Here is a 21901-nt window from a genome sequence, read left to right as displayed (position 1 = left end):
TTGACTTCGATACAAATACCTAGAAGGCTCATGGTTCTTACTGCGTTTCATAGACTTACACAGTAATTATGACAACTTCCGGAAGACGTCCTCCAACCTATCAGAGCACTGACATGTTGTCCATCCAATCAAAGGATCAGAGAATGAATCTAGTACTGAAAGCATAAGCTACAGCTAGCTAGCACTGCAGTGCATACAATGTAGTGAGTAGTTGACTCAAAGAGAGAGAAAGACAATAGTTGAACAGTTTTGAACCAATTAATTTCTTCAAAAATGAAGGTGAAGCAAGAGAGAGAGAGAGAGAGAGAGAGAGAGAGAGAGAGGGACAGCAAGAGCTAGCTATATTTACTATATTTTTCAATTTCACTTACTTAGCTAGCAAATGCAGCTAGCTAGTTTAGCTTACTCAAACACCCGGCTCAAACAAAGTGATGCTATGTTACCTAGCTGGCTATGGAAGTAGAAGTCTTCCAAGTCAAAGTAAATGTTTTATTAATCTATTGCCATTAGGGCCCGCCAGTGTAACTGCTAAATTCTTGCTAACTGTACTGCATGATTGTAGCGTGTTTACTAACGCGTTAGCTACTAGAACTATGTGGACTTGACGTTAGCTAATATGGTGACAGTGATGTAGGCTGTGTGTAGCGGTTAGCGGTTATGATACAAAGGTTTGACTTGGAAATGTGTTTTTGCCTGGTCACATGACAGCTGATATGTTGTGCACTGAAGTCCACAAGCAAAGGGAAAAGGTGAGCGGAGAAGAGTGATAAACAGACTTTAATTTGTCCAATAGAAACTCTTGTTTGCAACTGGTGGACTAATGATTACGCCCTGGATCAGCTAGATGCAGGCAATATTGTGCAAGGCGATATTGAATGTGTCAAAGTCGGTCACCTTGATTACTCTAATTTCTCTCAACCTGTGCACCTACATTGTAAATGTTTATTCGTAGGCTAGGTTGGTAGCAACCTCCTGATGGTTAAAGGGAAAATTTGAAATTTGAATATCATGTTGTAGCCTAAATTTATTGATGTTACACTGAGCTGGGTGATTGGAATATGAATGACAGTTATCCAACATCCAACAATGGCACCAACCGCCATTGACCTAGCACTAACTTACTTATTTCAGTGTCATTGCGTAGCCTCCTTCACATGATTGGAAGGAATTTATGCAAAGAAACATGAATGCATTGAGGACCCTAAATGGTCAAAATCCTGACCAATGAAAAGCATGCATACTGTATAGCACGCAAGTTCCACATGAATCCATTTGTTGTTGTCAATTGGAAATGTAAAAATTTGATTTACAGGCACACCTCAAGATAGGTTTTGTACCCTGAGTATCTTCTTTTAGTGGGAGAAGATATGAAAATTCCGTTCCTATATCACCCTAATATGGAACAGACAGACAGAAACCTTGGGCTTCTGCAATACATGTGGAATGATCACGTCTCTGTAATATAGCATATTTGTTATCAGATTAATACACTTTGGAATCCAGTGGCTGGATTGGGAATGTGCTGCCTATGATTTATTCATATAATAATTTCCCCAGCCATATATCCCTATGGAGATGTAGCAAGTCTGAACCAAAGTGCTGGAGGCTGGGTTGCACTCATTTCCACATAAATAACAGACTTGGTGCTGACCAAATTAACAAACACAATCCAGGCATCATTTTACAATGTTGCTCATCTGGCGTTCCCACCTGTGGGCCCAATGGTTGGCCCCGTCCTTCCTAAATGTCCTTCTTTTCCCATTCCGAATCTTCTGATTAAACAAACCTGATTAGATCCATAGTTGTACATTTCAAATTTGAATTTAAAAGAGGTTTTTTATCTCGCCACTCAAAATAATGATTGGATGAAATGTGACAAGCTAATTTTTCCGGCAGTGAAGTTGTGATTAGAGCCGTTTCCTGCGACAAACAGTGTACCGAGGCGGAGACCGACTTCAAATCAACACGTACGGTTTAAGCCCTCCAGTAATACCAAGTTGATACACTGCATCTCTGCTTGCCCAGTTCTGCAATCAACAACAAATCACACAAATACCTGTGTCTTCTCTGGCTAGGTTCCATGGATCCTCCATTGTCAAATTCAAATTTAAGTAAAACTTTAACACCAAGTAACATATAGTATCTTTATTTTCTAACTAAATACATAATAAACAGGTTCTTTATCATGTTTTTAATGCCTGATCCCTCAGAATGTCAGAAACGGAATTGGATATTAGTATTTGATAACAACCTGACATGAGTTTTCAAAATGTAAACCCGGCTTAGTTATTCAGAATTCAGATAGCGGCTTGTCATATTTGCATGTCAAAAAGTCAGGCGGTGTCATTAGCAGCAACCAGGAATCTATGCTTGATCACCCCCTCATACAGTATCTCTGATAACTATTATTTTAACTCAATTACCTTCCTATGATACAGGGGTGAACACAAACTATTAACTCAATTACCTTCCTATGATACAGGGGTGAACACAAACTATTAACTCAATTACCTTCCTATGATACAGGGGTGAACACAAACTATTAACTCAATTACCTTCCTATGATACAGGGGTGAACACAAACTATTAACTCAATTACCTTCCTATGATACAGGGGTGAACACAAACTATTAACTCAATTACCTTCCTACAATAGAAAAGTGAACGCAAACTTGCAAACAGCAACTACAGATATGCTATATCAAAACAATGGCAGAAGGAAAGTTCATCTCCATGCTAGTTTTGTAAGTATGGTGTCTATATTAGGACATATCAAGTCACAGTATATTACAGACTTAACAAATGGACTCGTCAGTATGGTGTCTATATTAGGACATATCAAGTCACAGTATATTACAGACTTAACAAATGGACTCGTCAAAGGAAGCAGTGTTTGAATCCAGTCTGTGAAAATGATTTATTTAAATATTATTCTGATATCATCATTACAATTACAAACTGTGTCAACGTTCCAGTACAGAAGCTTCACACACACTACCAGATCAAAAATAAAATTACAGTTCATAACATTTTCGACGGCTCAACAAACAGACAAGACTGCATGGAGATGAATCATGATAAGGAGACAATACATCTATGTGGAGCTGAAACAATGGATCAGAAAAAAAAACAGAAACTGATAGTGCTACTCAATTGTCATTGCGTTGTACGGAAAATTCCCCGGTAACGGAATGAGACTGAGACTCAAGACTCTCTTACTTAAAAAATGTATGCCAAACAAAATCCAATTGATTTCAAAGTTTAACACACCATACAACTCCCAAAGTGGGCTCCAGAGTGGTGCAGAGGTGCTAGAAGCATCACTACAGACCCTGGTTCGATCCCGGGCTGTATCACAACTGACCGTGATCGGGGGTGCCATCGGGCGGTGCACAATTAGGGGAGGGTTTGACCGAGGTAGGCCGTCATTGAAAATTATAATTTGTTCTTAACTGACTTGCCTACTAAAATAAAAACAACTCTATGCACAATAACTTCTTTTAACAATATACACAGAAATTTGACAAAAACACATTTACTTGAAGAACAGTGGAGATGCAAAGTTTGGTTACTAAATGACGGCACCAACAGAACAAACCGTCATCCAGTTACCATACTTTGCATCAGCACTGTTCTTTAAGTAAATGTATTAAGGTCAAGTTTTGAATGTAAATTGTTAAAAGTAGTCATTGTGGTATCTTAAACTTTGATATCAATTGGATTTTGATTGGCAAACATTTTAAAGTAAAAAAAATCTCAGCGTAATTCCTTCATGTGGGATTGCCCATTTCTCATTTGATGGCTGAGACTTTGTTGCTTGTAAGCCACCACAATTGTCAGACTTTGCAATCACCTTAATAAATGACTGTTGTCAATCCTTCAAATTAAATATATTCACTTTGCTTGACCCATAATACTTTGAAATGGTTCCATTTCTTGTTGACAAAATCCAGTGAGTTGAAGTATTGTAGGCCGTGCAACAGGTTCGTTGTCATTGGAAGAGGTCCTCCGTAACTGATGGTGAATCCAACTGTCAATAAAGTTTTTTTTAAAGAATTGCGTAATTCCATTTCCTGTTGTTAGCAAATGAATAAATGACAACATTGTTACAAATACAGAACATCACTTGTCTCTGCTTTTAGACATTTTGATTAAAAAACATGCTGATTGTTTACTTTACAAGTTTTACAGATTTTTTAAATTTAAATTTTATACAGGGATTTGACAAACTGAAGGCATTCATTTAAAGATGCAGTTCGGGATCTTAAGCACTCACAAATTCATAACATATTCATCTGAATTGCAAAACAAAATTAAATATTTTTGCACAACGTAACATCATACGAAATGGATGACATAGTACACAACTGTGCACAGTTTTCGGGGACCCGTTTTGGCTCGTGAACACTACTTTCAAAAACGACTGGCTGAAATTATACAAAAGTTCTGGAGCGTCACTGTGCACACAAATATGCTATCCATTTCACCAGTCCCCGGCTAGAGAACTTGTACGGTATAAACATTCTACTAGCAGATGTCAACCCTTCTTTTTCAAAACGGAACATTTAGCATTAATTTAAATACTTGTGATGTTACTTTACTCAATGGACTTTAGCCATTGTATCGATTTGAGGTTGAGTGGCATGACACAGCCTTGCTAGACTGAGTTTTGTCATCCTGGCGCCACTGGAACAGTGCAGATGAAATACATCGCCCACACATCTTGTACCCTGACAATACTTGATGATCAGGATATGTCTCTAGGTGGATCCTGCGGTATGCTCTGTCAGCTAACTCCAATTGCTGAATCAACAGGTTTAGATCAGTCCTTCCCAAACTTGCCCCCCCCCCCTCCCCCAGTACTACAATTATATTATTATTAATAATTGTTCCAATTATCAAAGCTGGATGATTAGTTGATTATTCAAATCAGCTGTGTATTGCTAGGGACAAAAATCCAAATGTGCACCCAGTTTGGGAAACCCTAGTTTAGATCCTCTCGCTGATCTCAGCAGTGCTGTGTACAGCAGACGGGGGACTATGTTAACTGTGGGAAAAGCCTATTGAGACTTTCAGCAAAATGGTGCTTCCTCGTGGCCCCTGGAATTTGTAGGTACTTCCAATACCTAGAATTTTTCCATCTCAGTAAGTCATTGTTTTAAACAGGATTTGAAGAAATGGACAGATGTTGTGTTGTGAATCTGGGTAAGCCCAGATTGGAAATAAATTGGAACAATATGTGAGAGCACTAGGATACAGTATGAGCAAAGAGACCAATGTTGGTGAACGCCATATTGTATGGCCATAGCCAATGTCTTTGGTTGCATGATACATTTTTACAATGGAGACTCTCTTCAGTCTTTGGCTACCCTCTTCAACTAAACTGAATGGCAGATCTGAAGCATTGCTACCGCATCAATGAACAGTTCCACCCATTAAACCAGTACAGATGTATGATCTTAATATGATCACCCTGTAGCAGGGGAACTTACTACTTGTAGTGTAATTGAGGTTTTAAAAAGATTCAGAAATGTATATTTTACACTTTAAAAATGTCCATTAACCATAAACCACATAATAATTATAATTTCCTGCTGCTGAAAGATTATTTTCCTGCTGTAGCAAACTGGCTCAAATTAAGATCCAGCATCTGTATTTATGGGGGAATATGTCCAAAAGGTCACTTTACGTAACAACAATGCGACATAACATCGATGCATCCATTTAGTTAATGGAAATTATTCAAAGTGGTGAATGTCTATGGAACAATGCAGAGATACTTAGAAAGCTCCCATTTCTATTAACAGTTTTGTATAACGGTAAAATCCATGTCGTCTGCTAACGTGTTCTGAACCAAGAGGTCGGATTGTCAAAGCGTTGTGTCAATGAACATGGTGAAGGGATAAGAGCGAGAGCGATTTAAAACCGTTTCCTTAATCACAAGACCCATACAGTCTTTCTACGTCCTTATGTTTGTGTTACAGAGAAGAAACGTATCGTCTTGTCTCATTGGGGGAAATCATTGCACCATCAAACGGTATAAGATGGCGTCTTGGCTAATGTAAGATTCTTTACATAAAGATAGTGTCCCTGAACAGTAGGCTACAGCAGTACCTTGATACTCAGTCCTTTGTTTTCAGTGATGGTAGAACATTTAAATAGGAGAGCTGTACTGTACGTGAAGCATGACTATTAATGGCTTTGTACAATATTAGTGCAGGCCAATTTAAATGAATGGTCTGCTGGCACGGTCACATTATGAACATTGACATGTTCATGAATCATAATAGGAAATGATAAGGGAAGGAAAATAAGTATAATTGTAAACAGAAGAAATACCATGTAAAAAGTAAAGAAGGTGAGCATTAATGAGAAGTGATCTGTAATAACAACGGTCAAGAACTGTATTTGCAAGTTACACACATTATGGACGATAAAATAATTCATTGTCGAGTTGCCTTCATTTAGCAATCCGACTAGGCCTCTACATCATGTTGCTGTATTTGACTAGCTCTTTTGTTCTAAGAGGACTATGAATAGCCTTGCACGATGTAGTTTCATAATAGTGAAAACATAGCGAATGTTAGCTATACAACAGTTCCAGGTGTTTGAAATAAAACAATTATATATACTGATATTATATATACACAAATATAGATTTTTTTAATTGTATTTTTTTTACTTTAAGCATTGACACAATAGATTCACTGCAGGAAACCCAAAATAAAGGTCTGTGAAAGATATTCCAAGGAGCCAATGTCAGTTTCCATTTTGTTTTTCGATCGTTGGGTGCATTGAAGAAACGTCGGCACAACAGGTAATCCCGCTGGTGGCCTTTGAGAAGGTGCCCCTTGTGTACAATGAGTAATAAGAATGCATTGGGTGCAGAGTAGTGGAAAATTAGGGCCAACTGTGTCGTCCGCTTGGTGGTAATAACAGGCCATTTTCTCCTTCGTTTCGAGAAGAGGGAGTGATACTCGGAGGAAAAGTCAGTCCTTGAAACTATAGCAAGGTATCCCTCATGAAGCCACAGGCAAGAATCAGGATGGCAAGTCCAAAGCTTGTAGCTATCCTCGTGCCTGTGAAAGAAGGAATATGGTCAACACATATACAGCGCTTATCTTGCATTCATTTTGTTTTTCACTGACAAAAACACTTATTGTTGTAACGTATGTATTTTGTACCTATAAAGCTGTACATTGGGTGTGAGGTTGGTAGTCATCCGTTGTTATATAGAATATGCATTAATTTCACGCAAAATATCTGCACAGTTGTTATCTTTAACAATGTATGCAAAAGCTATTACGACACTAGTCTGAAACATTATATACATTATGCACATACGGAATGATCTGCTTCTGAAATGAAATATGAAGGCTGGATAAGGCCACTAGCTTCCAAATGTGAGTAAATTCATTTAAATCTATTCAAATGAACACTCACTACACCAAACACCCACAACAACAAAAAAATTGGATAGAATCTTTACCCTAAAGTACAGGAAGTACAAACGGTCTTTGAACTAACGTGAAAGGATTTGCATGGACAGCTACCACTGGCTGAATTTGTCAAGCTGCTGTCTGTTCTGAAGTCAGTTTCCACTGCATTTTGAGCAACCCACACTGTCTGACAACTGTGTGATGTTAAATAGCGTGGCAGTCTTATGCAAATTTGGTTCATTTGTGTCTTCGGGGACATTGTCCTTGAATTGATAAGAGCAAAGCGCTTAGAGCACAGAAAAAAAAGGCATCGAGGCATTTCTGTACTAAGGATAATGATGCAGAACTTATAGTACAGAAGGGAGAGATGGGAAGATATTCTGAATGGCAATGGTACATACTCTAGTGTATATTAAGCTTTTATTCTGTTAAATCACCCTGGAACACACAAACTAAAACTGGATCCAAGGTCCGAAAGGCATAAAAAGAAACAAGATGAACTTGTTCTTGTACCTGCCGAGACTGAAAAAAGTGTCCGGGAGGGAAAATAGCAAGAATGTAATCCTCCCGAAACAAGGCAGCGTTCAGGAAAAGTAAAATGAAATATTCCCTAAATCATGATGACATTTACTGGATTTTGTCTGTCAGACCAAGCACAGCAATGTTCTAAGAGGAGAATTGTCAGGGGACATTTTGGTTCAGCTCAATATCAGGAGGAGGAAAAAGACGGAGGCCTGTGACCCGCTGTTCTTCCCTGCCAGATTTAATTTGGCCCGGGGTGATCAAGTGGACAGGAGTGCCACAGAGGAGCTAGGCCAAAACATCCTCCGCATGGAGAATCATTAATCAGCTCACAGCCTGGGAGGGTGGGCTACGCTGCACTGCCGATGCAGACTGCACTGATGATGTGCAGTGAATATCTCCACACCATCCACGCTAGCCCCACCTGAAAACATACTCACGCCACGGAATAAAGCCTAAATGTCATTCTTAGATAAACAATAAAAAAAGTGCATCACATGAAAGGCTTAAAAAAAAAAAACATGAATTGTCACAACCAAACTCTTGATTTAATAAATAAGGCTAAAACCGGGAGTGAGCACAAGTATAATACGACACCATAGGACTCTTAATTTTACAATAACAGGACTTAAATGGCTTTAAGTTGCACAGAGTAAAGTCACCTGGTCTACTAGCAATCATTACAGTCTAACTGAGTCTCTAGTTTAATCAATATTTAGTCTAATGGAATGCAGGGCAGAGTGACCTCCCCACTGAGGGAGGGTGTATCACCCTGGCCTTATGCTGCTACCATAGGGATAGAGCTAATCTCCCATGGGCAGATTCTGCATGTAGGGCGGAGAATCACTGATTATATGGACCTATCGGGACTGGGAGGAGGTAGTGTTTTAACTGTCTTTTGGGGGGGGGGGGGGGTTCCTTTTGCGAGGGTGGAGACTTTGCAAACCGATAGAAATCTAAATTTCTTAAAAAGTATAGACCTAGAAGTTAATCACAAAACTGATCAAATTCCCAGAGATTAAAATTCTGGGTTAACTGAGATTAGGAGAGAGCTGGCCTTACGCCATCTATCTGCCTACACGATGGCGCTAGCTGTGGATGTGGCCTACTGAAAAAAATGCAATAACAGTCTGATTTGTCTAGTAAATCCCTGCTGGGATTTGGTGATACCAGATGGCACTGCATCTAGGTGTCATTCACCCATTTCACAAATGTTCCCAGTTTTCAGTATTGTTCAACACTCAGCCATGTCGGACAGGACACAGGGGTATTCGATCTTATGAAAGTATACTGACCCAAAATATAAACGCTTGCTGGTCCCGTTTTTAATGAGCTGAAATAAAAGATCCCAGAAATTGTCCATATGCACAAAAAGCTTCTCTCAAATGTGTTTAAATCCCTGCTAATGACCTTTTCTCCTTGTGCTGGGGACAAGAATACTCCACTCTAAAATGTGCATTATTGTCACACAATGCCACAGATGTCTCAAGTTGATGGAGAGTGCAATTGGAATGCTGACTGCAGGAATATCCACCAGAGCGGTTGCCAAAGAATTGAATGTTCATTTCTTTACCACAAACTGCCTCCAATGTAATTTTAGAGAATATGGCAGAACATCCTACTGGCCTCACAACCACGGTCCATGTGCAACCACGCCAGCCCAGGACCTCCACATCCAGTATGTCTGTCTGTAATAAAGCCCTTTTGAGGGGAAAAACTCACTCTGATTGGCTGGGCCTATCTCCTTAGTGGGTGGGTCTATGCCCTCCCAGGCCCACCCATGGCTGCCCCTCTGCCCAGTCATGTTAAATCCATAGATTAGGGCCTAATTGATTGATTTCAATTGTCTGATTTCCTTCTATGAAATGCAACTCAGTCAAATATTTGAAATTGTTGCATGTTGCGTTTATATTTTTGTTCAGCATAGTTCTTTTCCCACAACGGGTTGGCGACTTGCCACATAGTTTAAACAAAGTTGTGAAGGCCTTTTGGTACATCTCACTTCTGGGACATTCATTGTATTTTAATTAAGTGATCCAAGAGCTTTGAATAACCAACAATGCCAAAACAAATGTATGCAAACTGTGAGGTAACTAGACCTGACACATTAGCCTTCTCTGCACAGGCACGTAATGCAGACAAGACTATGCACTGAATTCCTACCCGGCTAACAATTGCCATGGTTTACAGGTACAGGTAGACAAACAGACAGACTGACATACAGGCAGAAAATAAGAAAAAAAAATACAAAATAGATAGATGGATTGGCTAATGATCAAGTCCACTGAAATTCCATGAGGGTAGGTAACAACATCTCCACCCCGCTGATCCTCAACACTGGGGCCCCACAAGGGTGCGTTCTGAGCCCTCTCCTGTACTCCCTGTTCACCCACGACTGCGTGGCCACGCACGCCTCCAACTCAATCATCGAGTTTGCGGACGACACAACAGTGGTAGGCTTGATTACCAACAACGACGAGACGGCCTACAGGGAGGAGGTGAGGGCCCTCGGAGTGTGGTGTCAGGAAAATAACCTCACACTCAACGTCAACAAAACTAAGAGAGATGATTGTGGACTTCAGGAAACAGCAGAGGGAACACCACCCTATCCACATCGATGGAACAGCAGTGGAGAGGGTAGTAAGTTTTAAGTTCCTCAGCGTACACATCACAGACAAACTGAATTGGTCCACCCACACAGACAGCATCGTGAAGAAGGCGCAGCAGCGCCTCTTCAACCTCAGGAGGCTGAAGAAATTTGGTTTGTCACCAAAAGCACTCACAAACTTCTACAGATGCACAATCGAGAGCATCCTGTCGGGCTGTATCACCGCCTGGTACGGCAACTGCTCCGCCCACAACCGTAAGGCTCTCCAGAAGGTAGTGAGGTCCGCACAACGCATCACGGGGGTAAACTACCTGCCCTCCAGGACACCTACACCACCCGATGTCACAGGAAGGCCATAAAGATCATCAAGGACAACAACCACCCGAGCCACTGCCTGTTCACCCCGCTATCATCCAGAAGGCGAGGTCAGTACAGGTGCATCAAAGCTGGGACCGAGAGACTGAAAAACAGCTTCTATCTCAAGGCCATCAGACTGTTAAACAGCCACCACTAACATTGAGTGGCTGCTGCCAACACACTGACTCAACTCCAGCCACTTTAATAATGGGAATTGATGTAAAATATATCACTAGCCACTTTAAACAATGCTACTTAATATAATGTTTACATACCCTACATTATTCATCTCATATGTCTACGTATATACTGTACTATATATCATCTACTGCATCTTTATGTAATACATGTATCATTAGCCACTTTAAACTATGCCACTTTGTTTACATACTCATCTCATATGTATATACTGTACTCGATACCATCTACTGCATCTTGCCTATGCCGTTCTCTATCATCACTCATTCACATTTATGTACATATTCTTTATCCCTTTACACTTGTGTGTATAAGGTATTAGTTTTGGAATTGTTAGTTAGATTACTCGTTGGTTATTACTGCATTGTCGGAACTAGAAGCACAAGCATTTTGCTACACTCGCATTAACATCTGCTAACCATGTGTATGTGACAAATAAAATTTGATTTGATTTCATTTGATTTGACATGAAACAGCGAGTACCGGAACCCAACGTAGCGGAACCCGACGAGACTCTTGCGGCGTTATCTCACCTGAACTCTGTTTGATTGTCTCACCTGAACTCTGTTTGATTGTCTCACCTGAACTCTGTTTGATTGTCTCACCTGAACTCTGTTTGATTGTCTCACCTGAACTCTGTTTGACTATCTCACCTGAACTCTGTTTGACTATCTCACCTGAACTCTGTTTGACTGTCTCACCTGAACTCTGTTTGACTGTCTCACCTGAACTCTGTTTGATTGTCTCACCTGAACTCTGTTTGATTGTCTCACCTGAACTCTGTTTGATTGTCTTGGCTGATGATGTCTGAGAGCTGGAGGTAGAGCGAACCCTCAGGTCGGGGCTCATGCTGTCTTGTGCTGCTGTGGCGCCTGTCTTGCGTGGCTTCTTATCTGCTGTCAGGTGGGACAAGGGGGATGTCTTCTTGGCCAGCCTGATGCGGGGCCGGGTGCTGTTCACCTTCAGGTAGGCCTGGACCTTGTACTCTAGCAGCTCTCCGTAGTTAGCATTGGTGACTCTGCACTCGTACAGGCCCTCGTCACTCTTTCCCACCCGGGAGATCTGCAGTTTGTGGGAGATGTCGTTTCCCTGTACCTTCACTGTCTGTAGGGAGATATAGAGATGTTCAACGAACAATGCAGGAGCAACCTACATCACAAAGCCACATGACTAGTGGTGCAGTACAGAGAACCATGTAATGACACAACAGTAACCCACAGTGATGGTTTTATATGTCCATACTTATGGAGTCACATACTTATGGTGTCCATATTCTACATCTGCAGTGCTTGCTGTTTGGCGTTTTAGACTGGGTTTCTGTTTAAGCACGTTGTGACATCTGCTCATGTAAAAACATGTTATTTAATTTGATGTCTTAATATGGACACCATACACATTCTGTACATGCAGTAACTTACACTTATTTTAGTCCCTTCATCGTCTGGATCCGGCTCTGGTATCACTTCCATCTAAGAAAACAGAAAAAACAAAAATACACCTAAAAACCAGGAACAAAGCTGAAAAGACATGTGAAAAGTGGTCAGCAATGCATTCTGGGTCTCTAAGAGTGTGCCATTCCAACAAATGTTCGAGGAGATATATTTTTATACGAATTTAGTCTTCGCAGACACTCAAATATAACTAGTCAGACAGCCTCTGGCATTCCTTTCAGTACGGTGCACTCAAAAGTATATTTTGTGTGTAAATGCAGTATCGTCGTCATCCATGGACGACTATAAATGTTTGATAGCTACATCGATAAGTAGTTAATCACACATGGGAGCAGCAAAAACATACCAATATCACCACAAAAGATTGGCTAATATGAAGGAAACCCCCCACCCATTCTGTACATTTAGAATGGGGACAAAGCTTTATGAAAATAATCAATGAAATACAGTTACTTCGATATTCAGTGAAAAGAAACAGTATGAAACAGAATGTTTATACTCTTTGACAAATTGACAACTGACTGCAACACATTTTTACTCAAAAATGACACTGAACTGGCAAAGAACTCTACATCATCATTTAAGAAAAGCCTAAGTTTTCTCGACATGCTGATGAGACATAATGAACTGTCTGGTGTCTTTATACACACAACAAACCTTTCAATAGGAGACTCTCAAATGAAGTGAAAACACAGAGAAATCAAAAGAAAAGGGATACAGCTTCAGGTTGAACATGCCCACATTCTGGCTCTGGTGGCTGTATTCTGGCACCACAGCAAACACTCAGCCCAAAGCCGACATCATGGACTGGGCATTGATTTTAGAGGGTATAATTTATTTAATCTTCATCGAAGGCCAAATGGACTTATTTCCGGGAAAGTGTGCTGATGACAGGCTTGAGCAGAGCAGCAGAGCCTCTTTCAAACCAGTCCATGAAAGAAACACCTTCAGAGGTTGAAATATGTCGGCTTCACAAGAGACTTTTAAGGTGGAAAAGGTACAGGAGCTACATAAGGAAACCTGAACTGAGCGAGCTTTCTGTCAAGTATATAATGACTTTCGAGAAGCCACTACTTATAAGACTTTTAAGGTCGAAAAGGTACAGGAGCTACATAAGAAGACCTGAACAGGTCGAAAAGGTACAGGAGTTACATAAGGAAACCTGAACTGAGCGAGTTTTCTGTCAAGTCTATAATGACTTTCGAGAAGCCACTACTTACAAAATACTTTTAAGGTCGAAAAGGTACAGGAGCTACATAAGAAGACCTGAACAGGTCGAAAAGGTACAGGAGCTACATAAGGAAACCTGAACTGAGCGAGTTTTCTGTCAGGTATATAATGACTTTCGAGAAGCCACTACTTACAAAAGCATACTTTCTTTCAACTGTGATCAAAACTATGAATAATAGACAATTGCGTACGATGATGTCAAGAGAATTGGTGGGGCCTCGGCATGGATTCGACTAAAAGTCCCCTATCTCAATATTTTCTTTACAAAATGTCCCTTGATTAAACTATAGAGTCCATGTAGTGTCCATATAAGTCACCTGGGATGGATACTCTTCTAAAAGATAGAAATCCACTCACATCTGTCCTGCTGGTTTCCCTCTATAGACAGAATAATGTTGTAGAGTGGACGCACTGTAGAATGTGAACTAGTTCATCTAACCATCAATGACCAAAGACTAGGTTCAGCAGAAAAAGATTGGAGCCTGTCTCTCTAGTTCAGTCCTGGATCACAGTTTTATAGGGTCATTTATCCCAATTGGGTCTAGTCAATTTACAGTGGCTTTGCGAACCATAAAAAAAAAATGCTGGGCATTTAACTCCATTAGTCATTTAGCCTTGTACAAATGCAATTAACTTAATTGTGACATAATGAATTTTTCGATATTCATTCAGAATCCAGGGATTTATCATGAAGCGTAATAGACATTTATAGGCCACTTGCAGACTGGCAGGGAAGTGTGTTGATTTCATGATGAGAGAAATCTATTAAAATGTACACAAGCGTTAGCCTATCCGTAGCTCGAGCATAGCAGAACAGCTTGTTTCCTCAAATGGGAACTAGACTCCCAGTCTTAGAATGCCTGTTGTCATCAATAATGATACCCTTTTGTCTACAAATGTGTTCTGTTTAATTTACAAGTGTTCTTTAGAGTGACTTAACGTCTTTTGACTGTGATGCAAAAGTTCGCAGTGATACTAAGAAACAAAAGCTCCATTATTTTCTCATTTATATTTCATTTTTCTATGCCTGGCTGCCTCTGAGCTCCACACACTCTCCGTTTCACAATCTCTTGTCTCTTTATTACAAAAAACCCCTCCACCATCACACACTGCCATTCTTCATGCGAACTGAAATTGACTTCTTGTAAAATGTGTCCCGCAATTACTGTGCATAAAGCAAGTGGCCGCCCAGGTCCCTGCAACCAAATGAATGTCAAAAGAGAAGAATGGATGAATGTACATTGAGATATAGACCTAAATGTACAACACTTCCACCCTTCATTACGACCATCTGACATATTTCATTATAATGAACTAGAGGCTGTTATAATTCTTAGGCAATTGTCTATAGACCCCCTGTGTTACATTTCATTAATTAGAAGCAATCAATAAGCAGCCTTGATTTAAAAACCAATCAAATCATACGATCAGCTGCAACAACAAGACTCACTCCCTCATCCTTCAAGAGCTGGGCTCTTGAGCTCAACGCGTTATTCCCCTCTCACTGTCTGGAGAAGTGAGGAACAACACAATACACGTCCATTACTAAAGGCTGCCCAAGTATACAACCAGATGAATAACAGTCAACTAGGATGTAGATTCACTTTCTGTAACACTTGACTTAAAGTCAACCCGGTTAGGGTTTAACAGCAGTCATTTGGTAACGCTGGACTTAAAGGCCAGTAAGCATTTCACAATAGCATTTACAGCTGCTTTATCCTGTGGACGTGACAGATTCATTTTTGATTTGATTTGATTTGAAAAGTAGAAGCCCTGTGCACAGCAGTGTGTCTTCTTCAAGTTGGTTAGGAACAACTTGGAATCCAAATCACATGCAAAAACCACACACTTGGAAAGACAACAGTTGATCTTGATGCATTGTCTGAGGCTGTCCTAATATGGAAGTGTGCCAGTTTTACATTTGTTTTGGGAACTGCAAGTGAACTTTCTCTACAAAATCTCTGCCTCTTTAACAAGTCCTTCGTCATAACATCAAGTACCCAATAATAACGTTTGAGTGTGTTAAGCTGGAGTACATAAAATGCCATGCAGCCTTGTAAGTGCTCGCTAATTACAAAGCTCACTGACTCTTGAGTGGGCGCTCAAGACGTTATGGTGCGAGATCTGCTGTTAATGTTAATTATGGCCACTGCAATCATGTTCTTGAGTTCTTCTCAAATGGAAAAAAGCTGGACGGGCTCCACTGCCATTGGTCAAGTGTCCGATGATGCAACAGTAATTACATGTACAATAGATAAACTGTAGCATCTCCCAATATGAAAGAGAGTGTAGGACTCGGTTTCAGTCGGCTAAACAGCTCTCCAAGTGTACATAGGTTTCTAACTGACAGAACAAAATTTAATTTAAAATGAGTTTTGGAAAATACTGCTGTACGTGATCGCATTTCATACATTTTTGGTGTACTGCTTGCATTAAATCTGTATAAGTTATCACCTCTTTCCATTTGAGAAGAACTCAAGGGGTGGCAGGTAGCCCAGTGGTTAGAGTGTTGGGCGAGGAATCCGAAAGGTTGCTGAATCAAATCCCCGAGCTGACAAGGTAAAACAAATATATGTTGTTCCTCCCCTGAACAAGGCAATTAACCCACTTTTCCCCGGTAGGCTGTGATTGTAAATAAGAATTTGTTCTTATCTGACTTGCCCGGTTAGATAAAACATCACTGCACAGGACTTGTGAAATTAGTGACTTTGAGATTAATAGTGTAAAGTGACAATCTGAGCATTTTAGAGGGCACACAAGTAAATGTGATTTTTAAAAAGCAAGAGGAAGGAACTCCTACTCAGCCCTTCAGAAGTTCCCAGTGTGGAAACAGGAGACACGATTCCGTTTAAAAGAGCTTCTAAAAATGGCTTCAAAGCCACGTGCGGCTCCCTAGTCTCCTCTAGCACCACACCACCTTGGCAACTAAATAAGTGAAGTATGAGACCACGGTGGTTCTTCAAGTATATCATCAAACCTCTCAGTCAAATCAGCAATTCCATCATATAGAAAAGTCCAATCAGTTCCCATACAAGTGAAGGTACAGAGATGAATTTCTCCAATCTTTGATGTTTCTCACAGATGTTGAGTTATCCTCTTGTTAGTGCCATCATAGATCACTCACCCACACACACACACACACACACACACCGAACACACAACAAACTACTGACAATGAACATGTCAACGTATGAACAGAGAATGGGACACAATGTCTCAAAAAGAGATGTAGGTTAACTTAAACAAATGTTTACTGGAGAATATTGAAAGTCAATTGATTGGGCAGTTTTATGTTCAGTCTGGCAGTCCTATCCCTCTCTGACACAGAGGAAAGGAAGAGCTGGTATGTAACAAATCAGGAGACTGAGACAGAGGAAGACAATGTGAAGTGTCAATGTAAAGTAGGCGATTATGAAAAAATGGTGAAGTGCTGTGGAAAACAGCTGAAGCATGTTTAATACAGTAGAATCATTATGAGAATTGAATGACAAAGTACCATGGGAATACATTCATGAATCAAGGTTCATGAAGGGGGTTTGACAATCACATCTGATGCACAAGCACGTCCTATTTTCAACGTGAAACTGGTCCACAGTAAATTAAATATTTCAAATCCCTTTTCCATCTCTCTGTTTTTTGCATTTCTTTCGCTGAATCAATAGTTTAATTGTGACTTCCTTCCTCTCTTCTCCTCTTCTTGTTCATCAGAGATATTCTGAGAAACAAGGTGGAGGTGAGACACAACAGTTCAGTTCCAAGGAGGCAGCACCAACATCCTCTACCATCAATGCCATCTCTGTGTTTAGGGAAAATGCACGTTGTAGAAAAGCATTGGCCTTTCAGAATCGGCAGAGACTGTGTGCTATGACTCACAGTGGAGTAAAAGAGAGGAAATTAAAGTAAGCAAACAGAAATAATAGTTCAAGGAACAAAAAAAATCAGGAAGATAAACAACTTACAAAATAACTTAGAGAACACCTCCATATTCCCATGGAGAGATGTTGAAAGAAAACTTTTTCTACCTTTTCTATATACTATAGGTCTCTTCACTGATGTTGTTAATGTCTCTGGGCAAGAAGTGCCTACGCATGGAAACACACTTACTGTTTATAGAACAAAACAATACATTATTCACATTCATGTTAAATAATCACTGTAATTATGAAGCTAACTTTAATATGCACAGTCTAATAAGAGTCACTTTATGCTATTATTCAATTTGATGGAAGTAAATTAGCACATCAATTAACATCTTAAAAACCTCTTGAGGTATTTAAGTCCAAATCATAGGCGGATGACAGATCTTGTGATAACATATCCTTTTTTTTAGGATTTATTTGATTCTCAATGCAACACACCCCTTTTAGGCAATGGAAAATTGAGAGAGAGAGAGAGAGAGAGAGAGAGAGATAATAAAAGTACACTAATTACTAAAGTATATTTCCTGAATCTGATAATAATCCTTTTGATTGAAACTCCCCTTGAATCAAATTGAAGAGATTCCAGTTGGAAACAAATACACCCATGTCCCTCAAAGATGCCAATAACACACTGTCACACCCTGACCATAGTTTGCTTTGTATGTTTCTATGTTTTGTTTGGTCAGGGTGTGATCTGAGTGGGCATTCTATGTTACATGTCTAGTTTGTCTATTTCTATTTCTATGTTTGGCCTGATATGGTTCTCAATCAGAGGCAGGTGTTAGTCATTGTCTCTGATTGGGAACCATATTTAGGTAGCCTGTTTGGTGTTGGGTTTTGTGGGTGATTGTTCCTGTTTCTGTGTTTGCACCAGATAAGGCTGTTTATTGTTTTGTTAGTCTAGTCATGTATAGTTTCTTGATTAAACAACCATGAATAGAAACCACGCTGCACTACTTCCGGCGCCGACAGAGATGGCCGCCTCGCTTCGCGTTCCTAGGAAACTATGCAGTTTTTTGTTTTTTTACGTGTTATTTCTTACATTAGTACCCCAGGTCATCTTAGGTTTCATTACATACAGTCGAGAAGAACTACTGAATATAAGATCAGCATCAACTCACCATCAGTACGACCAAGAATATGTTTTTCGCGACGCGGATCCTGTGTTCTGCCTTACAAACAGGACAACGGAGTGGATCCTATGCAGCGACCCAAAAAAACGACTCCGAAAGAGAGGGAAACGAGGCGGTCTTCTGGTCAGACTCCGGAGACGGGCACAGCGCGCACCACTCCCTAGCATTCTTCTTGCCAATGTCCAGTCTCTTGACAACAAGGTTGATGAAATCCGAGCAAGGGTAGCATTCCAGAGGGACATCAGAGACTGTAACGTTCTTTGCTTCACGGAAACGTGGCTTACTGGAGAGACGCTATCCGAAGCAGTGCAGCCAACAGGTTTCTCCACGCATCGCGCAGACAGGAAAAAACATCTTTCTGGTAAAAAGAGGGGCGGGGGCGTATGCCTTATGACTAACGTGACATGGTGCGATGAAAGAAACATACAGGAACTCAAATCCTTCTGTTCACCTGATTTAGAATTCCTCACAATCAAATGTAGACCGCATTATCTACCAAGAGAATTCTCTTCGATTATAATCACAGCCGTATATATCCCCCCCCAAGCAGACACATCGATGGCTCTGAACGAACTTTATTTAACTCTCTGCAAACTGGAAACAATTTATCCGGAGGCTGCATTCATTGTAGCTGGGGATTTTAACAAGGCTAATCTGAAAACAAGACTCCCCAAATTTTATCAGCATATCGATTGCGCAACCAGGGGAGGAAAGACCTTGGACCATTGTTACTCTAACTTCCGCGACGCATATAAGGCCCTGCCCCGCCCCCCTTTCAGAAAAGCTGACCACGACTCCATTTTGTTGATCCCTGCCTACAGACAGAAACTAAAACAAGAGGCTCCCACGCTGAGGTCTGTCCAACGCTGGTCCGACCAAGCTGACTCCACACTCCAAGACTGCTTCCATCACGTGGACTGGGAGATGTTTCGTATTGCGTCAGATAACAACATTGACGAATACGCTGATTCGGTGTGCGAGTTCATTAGAACGTGCGTTGAAGATGTCGTTCCCATAGCAACGATTAAAACATTCCCTAACCAGAAACCGTGGATTGATGGCAGCATTCGTGTGAAACTGAAAGCGCGAACCACTGCTTTTAATCAGGGCAAGGTGTCTGGTAACATGACCGAATACAAACAGTGCAGCTATTCCCTCCGCAAGGCTATCAAACAAGCTAAGCGCCAGTACAGAGACAAAGTAGAATCTCAATTCAACGGCTCAGACACAAGAGGCATGTGGCAGGGTCTACAGTCAATCACGGACTACAGGAAGAAACCCAGCCCAGTCACGGACCAGGATGTCTTGCTCCCAGGCAGACTAAATAACTTTTTTGCCCGCTTTGAGGACAATACAGTGCCACTGACACGGCCTGCAACGAAAACATGCGGTCTCTCCTTCACTGCAGCCGAGGTGAGTAAGACATTTAAACGTGTTAACCCTCGCAAGGCTGCAGGCCCAGATGGCATCCCCAGCCGCGCCCTCAGAGCATGCGCAGACCAGCTGGCCGGTGTGTTTACGGACATATTCAATCAATCCCTATACCAGTCTGCTGTTCCCACATGCTTCAAGAGGGCCACCATTGTTCCTGTTCCCAAGAAAGCTAAGGTAACTGAGCTAAATGACTACCGCCCCGTAGCACTCACATCCGTCATCATGAAGTGCTTTGAGAGACTAGTCAAGGACCATATCACCTCCACCCTACCTGACACCCTAGACCCACTCCAATTTGCTTACCGCCCAAATAGGTCCACAGACGATGCAATCTCAACCACACTGCACACTGCCCTAACCCATCTGGACAAGAGGAATACCTATGTGAGAATGCTGTTCATCGACTACAGCTCGGCATTCAACACCATAGTACCCTCCAAGCTCGTCATCAAGCTCGAGACCCTGGGTCTCGACCCCGCCCTGTGCAACTGGGTACTGGACTTCCTGACGGGCCGCCCCCAGGTGGTGAGGGTAGGCAACAACATCTCCTCCCCGCTGATCCTCAACACTGGGGCCCCACAAGGTTGCGTTCTGAGCCCTCTCCTGTACTCCCTGTTCACCCACGACTGCGTGGCCACGCACGCCTCCAACTCAATCATCAAGTTTGCGGACGACACAACAGTGGTAGGCTTGATTACCAACAACGATGAGACGGCCTACAGGGAGGAGGTGAGGGCCCTCGGAGTGTGGTGTCAGGAAAACAACCTCACACTCAACGTCAACAAAACTAAGGAGATGATTGTGGACTTCAGGAAACAGCAGAGGGAACACCCCCCTATCCACATCGATGGAACAGTAGTGGAGAGGGTAGCAAGTTTTAAGTTCCTCGGCATACACATCACAGACAAACTGAATTGGTCCACTCACACAGACAGCATCGTGAAGAAGGCGCAGCAGCGCCTCTTCAACCTCAGGAGGCTGAAGAAATTCAGCTTGTCACCAAAAGCACTCACAAACTTCTACAGATGCACAATCGAGAGCATCCTGGCGGGCTGTATCACCGCCTGGTATGGCAACTGCACCGCCCTCAACCGTAAGGCTCTCCAGAGGGTAGTGAGGTCTGCACAACGCATCACCGGGGGCAAACTACCTGCCCTCCAGGACACCTACACCACCCGATGTCACAGGAAGGCCATAAAGATCATCAAGGACATCAACCACCCGAGCCACTGCCTGTTCACCCCGCTATCATCCAGAAGGCGAGGTCAGTACAGGTGCATCAAAGCTGGGACCGAGAGACTGAAAAACAGCTTCTATCTCAAGGCCATCAGACTGTTAAACAGCCACCACTAACACTGAGTGGCTGCTGCCAACACACTGACACTGACTCAACTCCAGCCACTTTAATAATGGGAATTGATGGGAAATGATGTAAATATATCACTAGCCACTTTAAACAATGCTACCTTATATAAATGTTACTTACCCTACATTATTCATCTCATATGCATACGTATATACTGTACTCTATATCATCGACGGTATCCTTATGTAATACATGTATCACTAGCCACTTTATACTATACTATGCCACTTTGTTTACATACTC

The 21901-nt window shown here is 41.4% G+C and overlaps 1 protein-coding gene across 1 annotated transcript in view; it reads right to left on the bottom strand.

The window, feature by feature from the left end:
* Positions 1-2892: 2892 nt before the first annotated feature.
* Positions 2893-21901, bottom strand: part of LOC110535201 (V-set and transmembrane domain-containing protein 2A) — a 38726-nt gene continuing 19717 nt past the window's right edge. Inside the window, exons 3-5 of the mRNA XM_036934747.2 lie at positions 12543-12593; positions 11898-12228; positions 2893-7079 (exon numbers count right to left, since the gene is read on the bottom strand). Of these exons, the coding sequence (XP_036790642.1) occupies positions 7003-7079; positions 11898-12228; positions 12543-12593 (459 nt within the window). The 3' untranslated portion in view covers positions 2893-7002. The remainder of the gene's footprint in view (positions 7080-11897; positions 12229-12542; positions 12594-21901) is intronic.

The sequence above is a fragment of the Oncorhynchus mykiss genome, chromosome 11 (assembly GCF_057628025.1).
Source record: "Oncorhynchus mykiss isolate SJ-2025 chromosome 11, ASM5762802v1, whole genome shotgun sequence".
Classification (NCBI taxonomy): Eukaryota; Metazoa; Chordata; class Actinopteri; order Salmoniformes; family Salmonidae; genus Oncorhynchus; species Oncorhynchus mykiss.
Note: the sequence above shows the minus strand (reverse complement) of the source record. Positions and strands in the feature narration are given on the sequence as shown.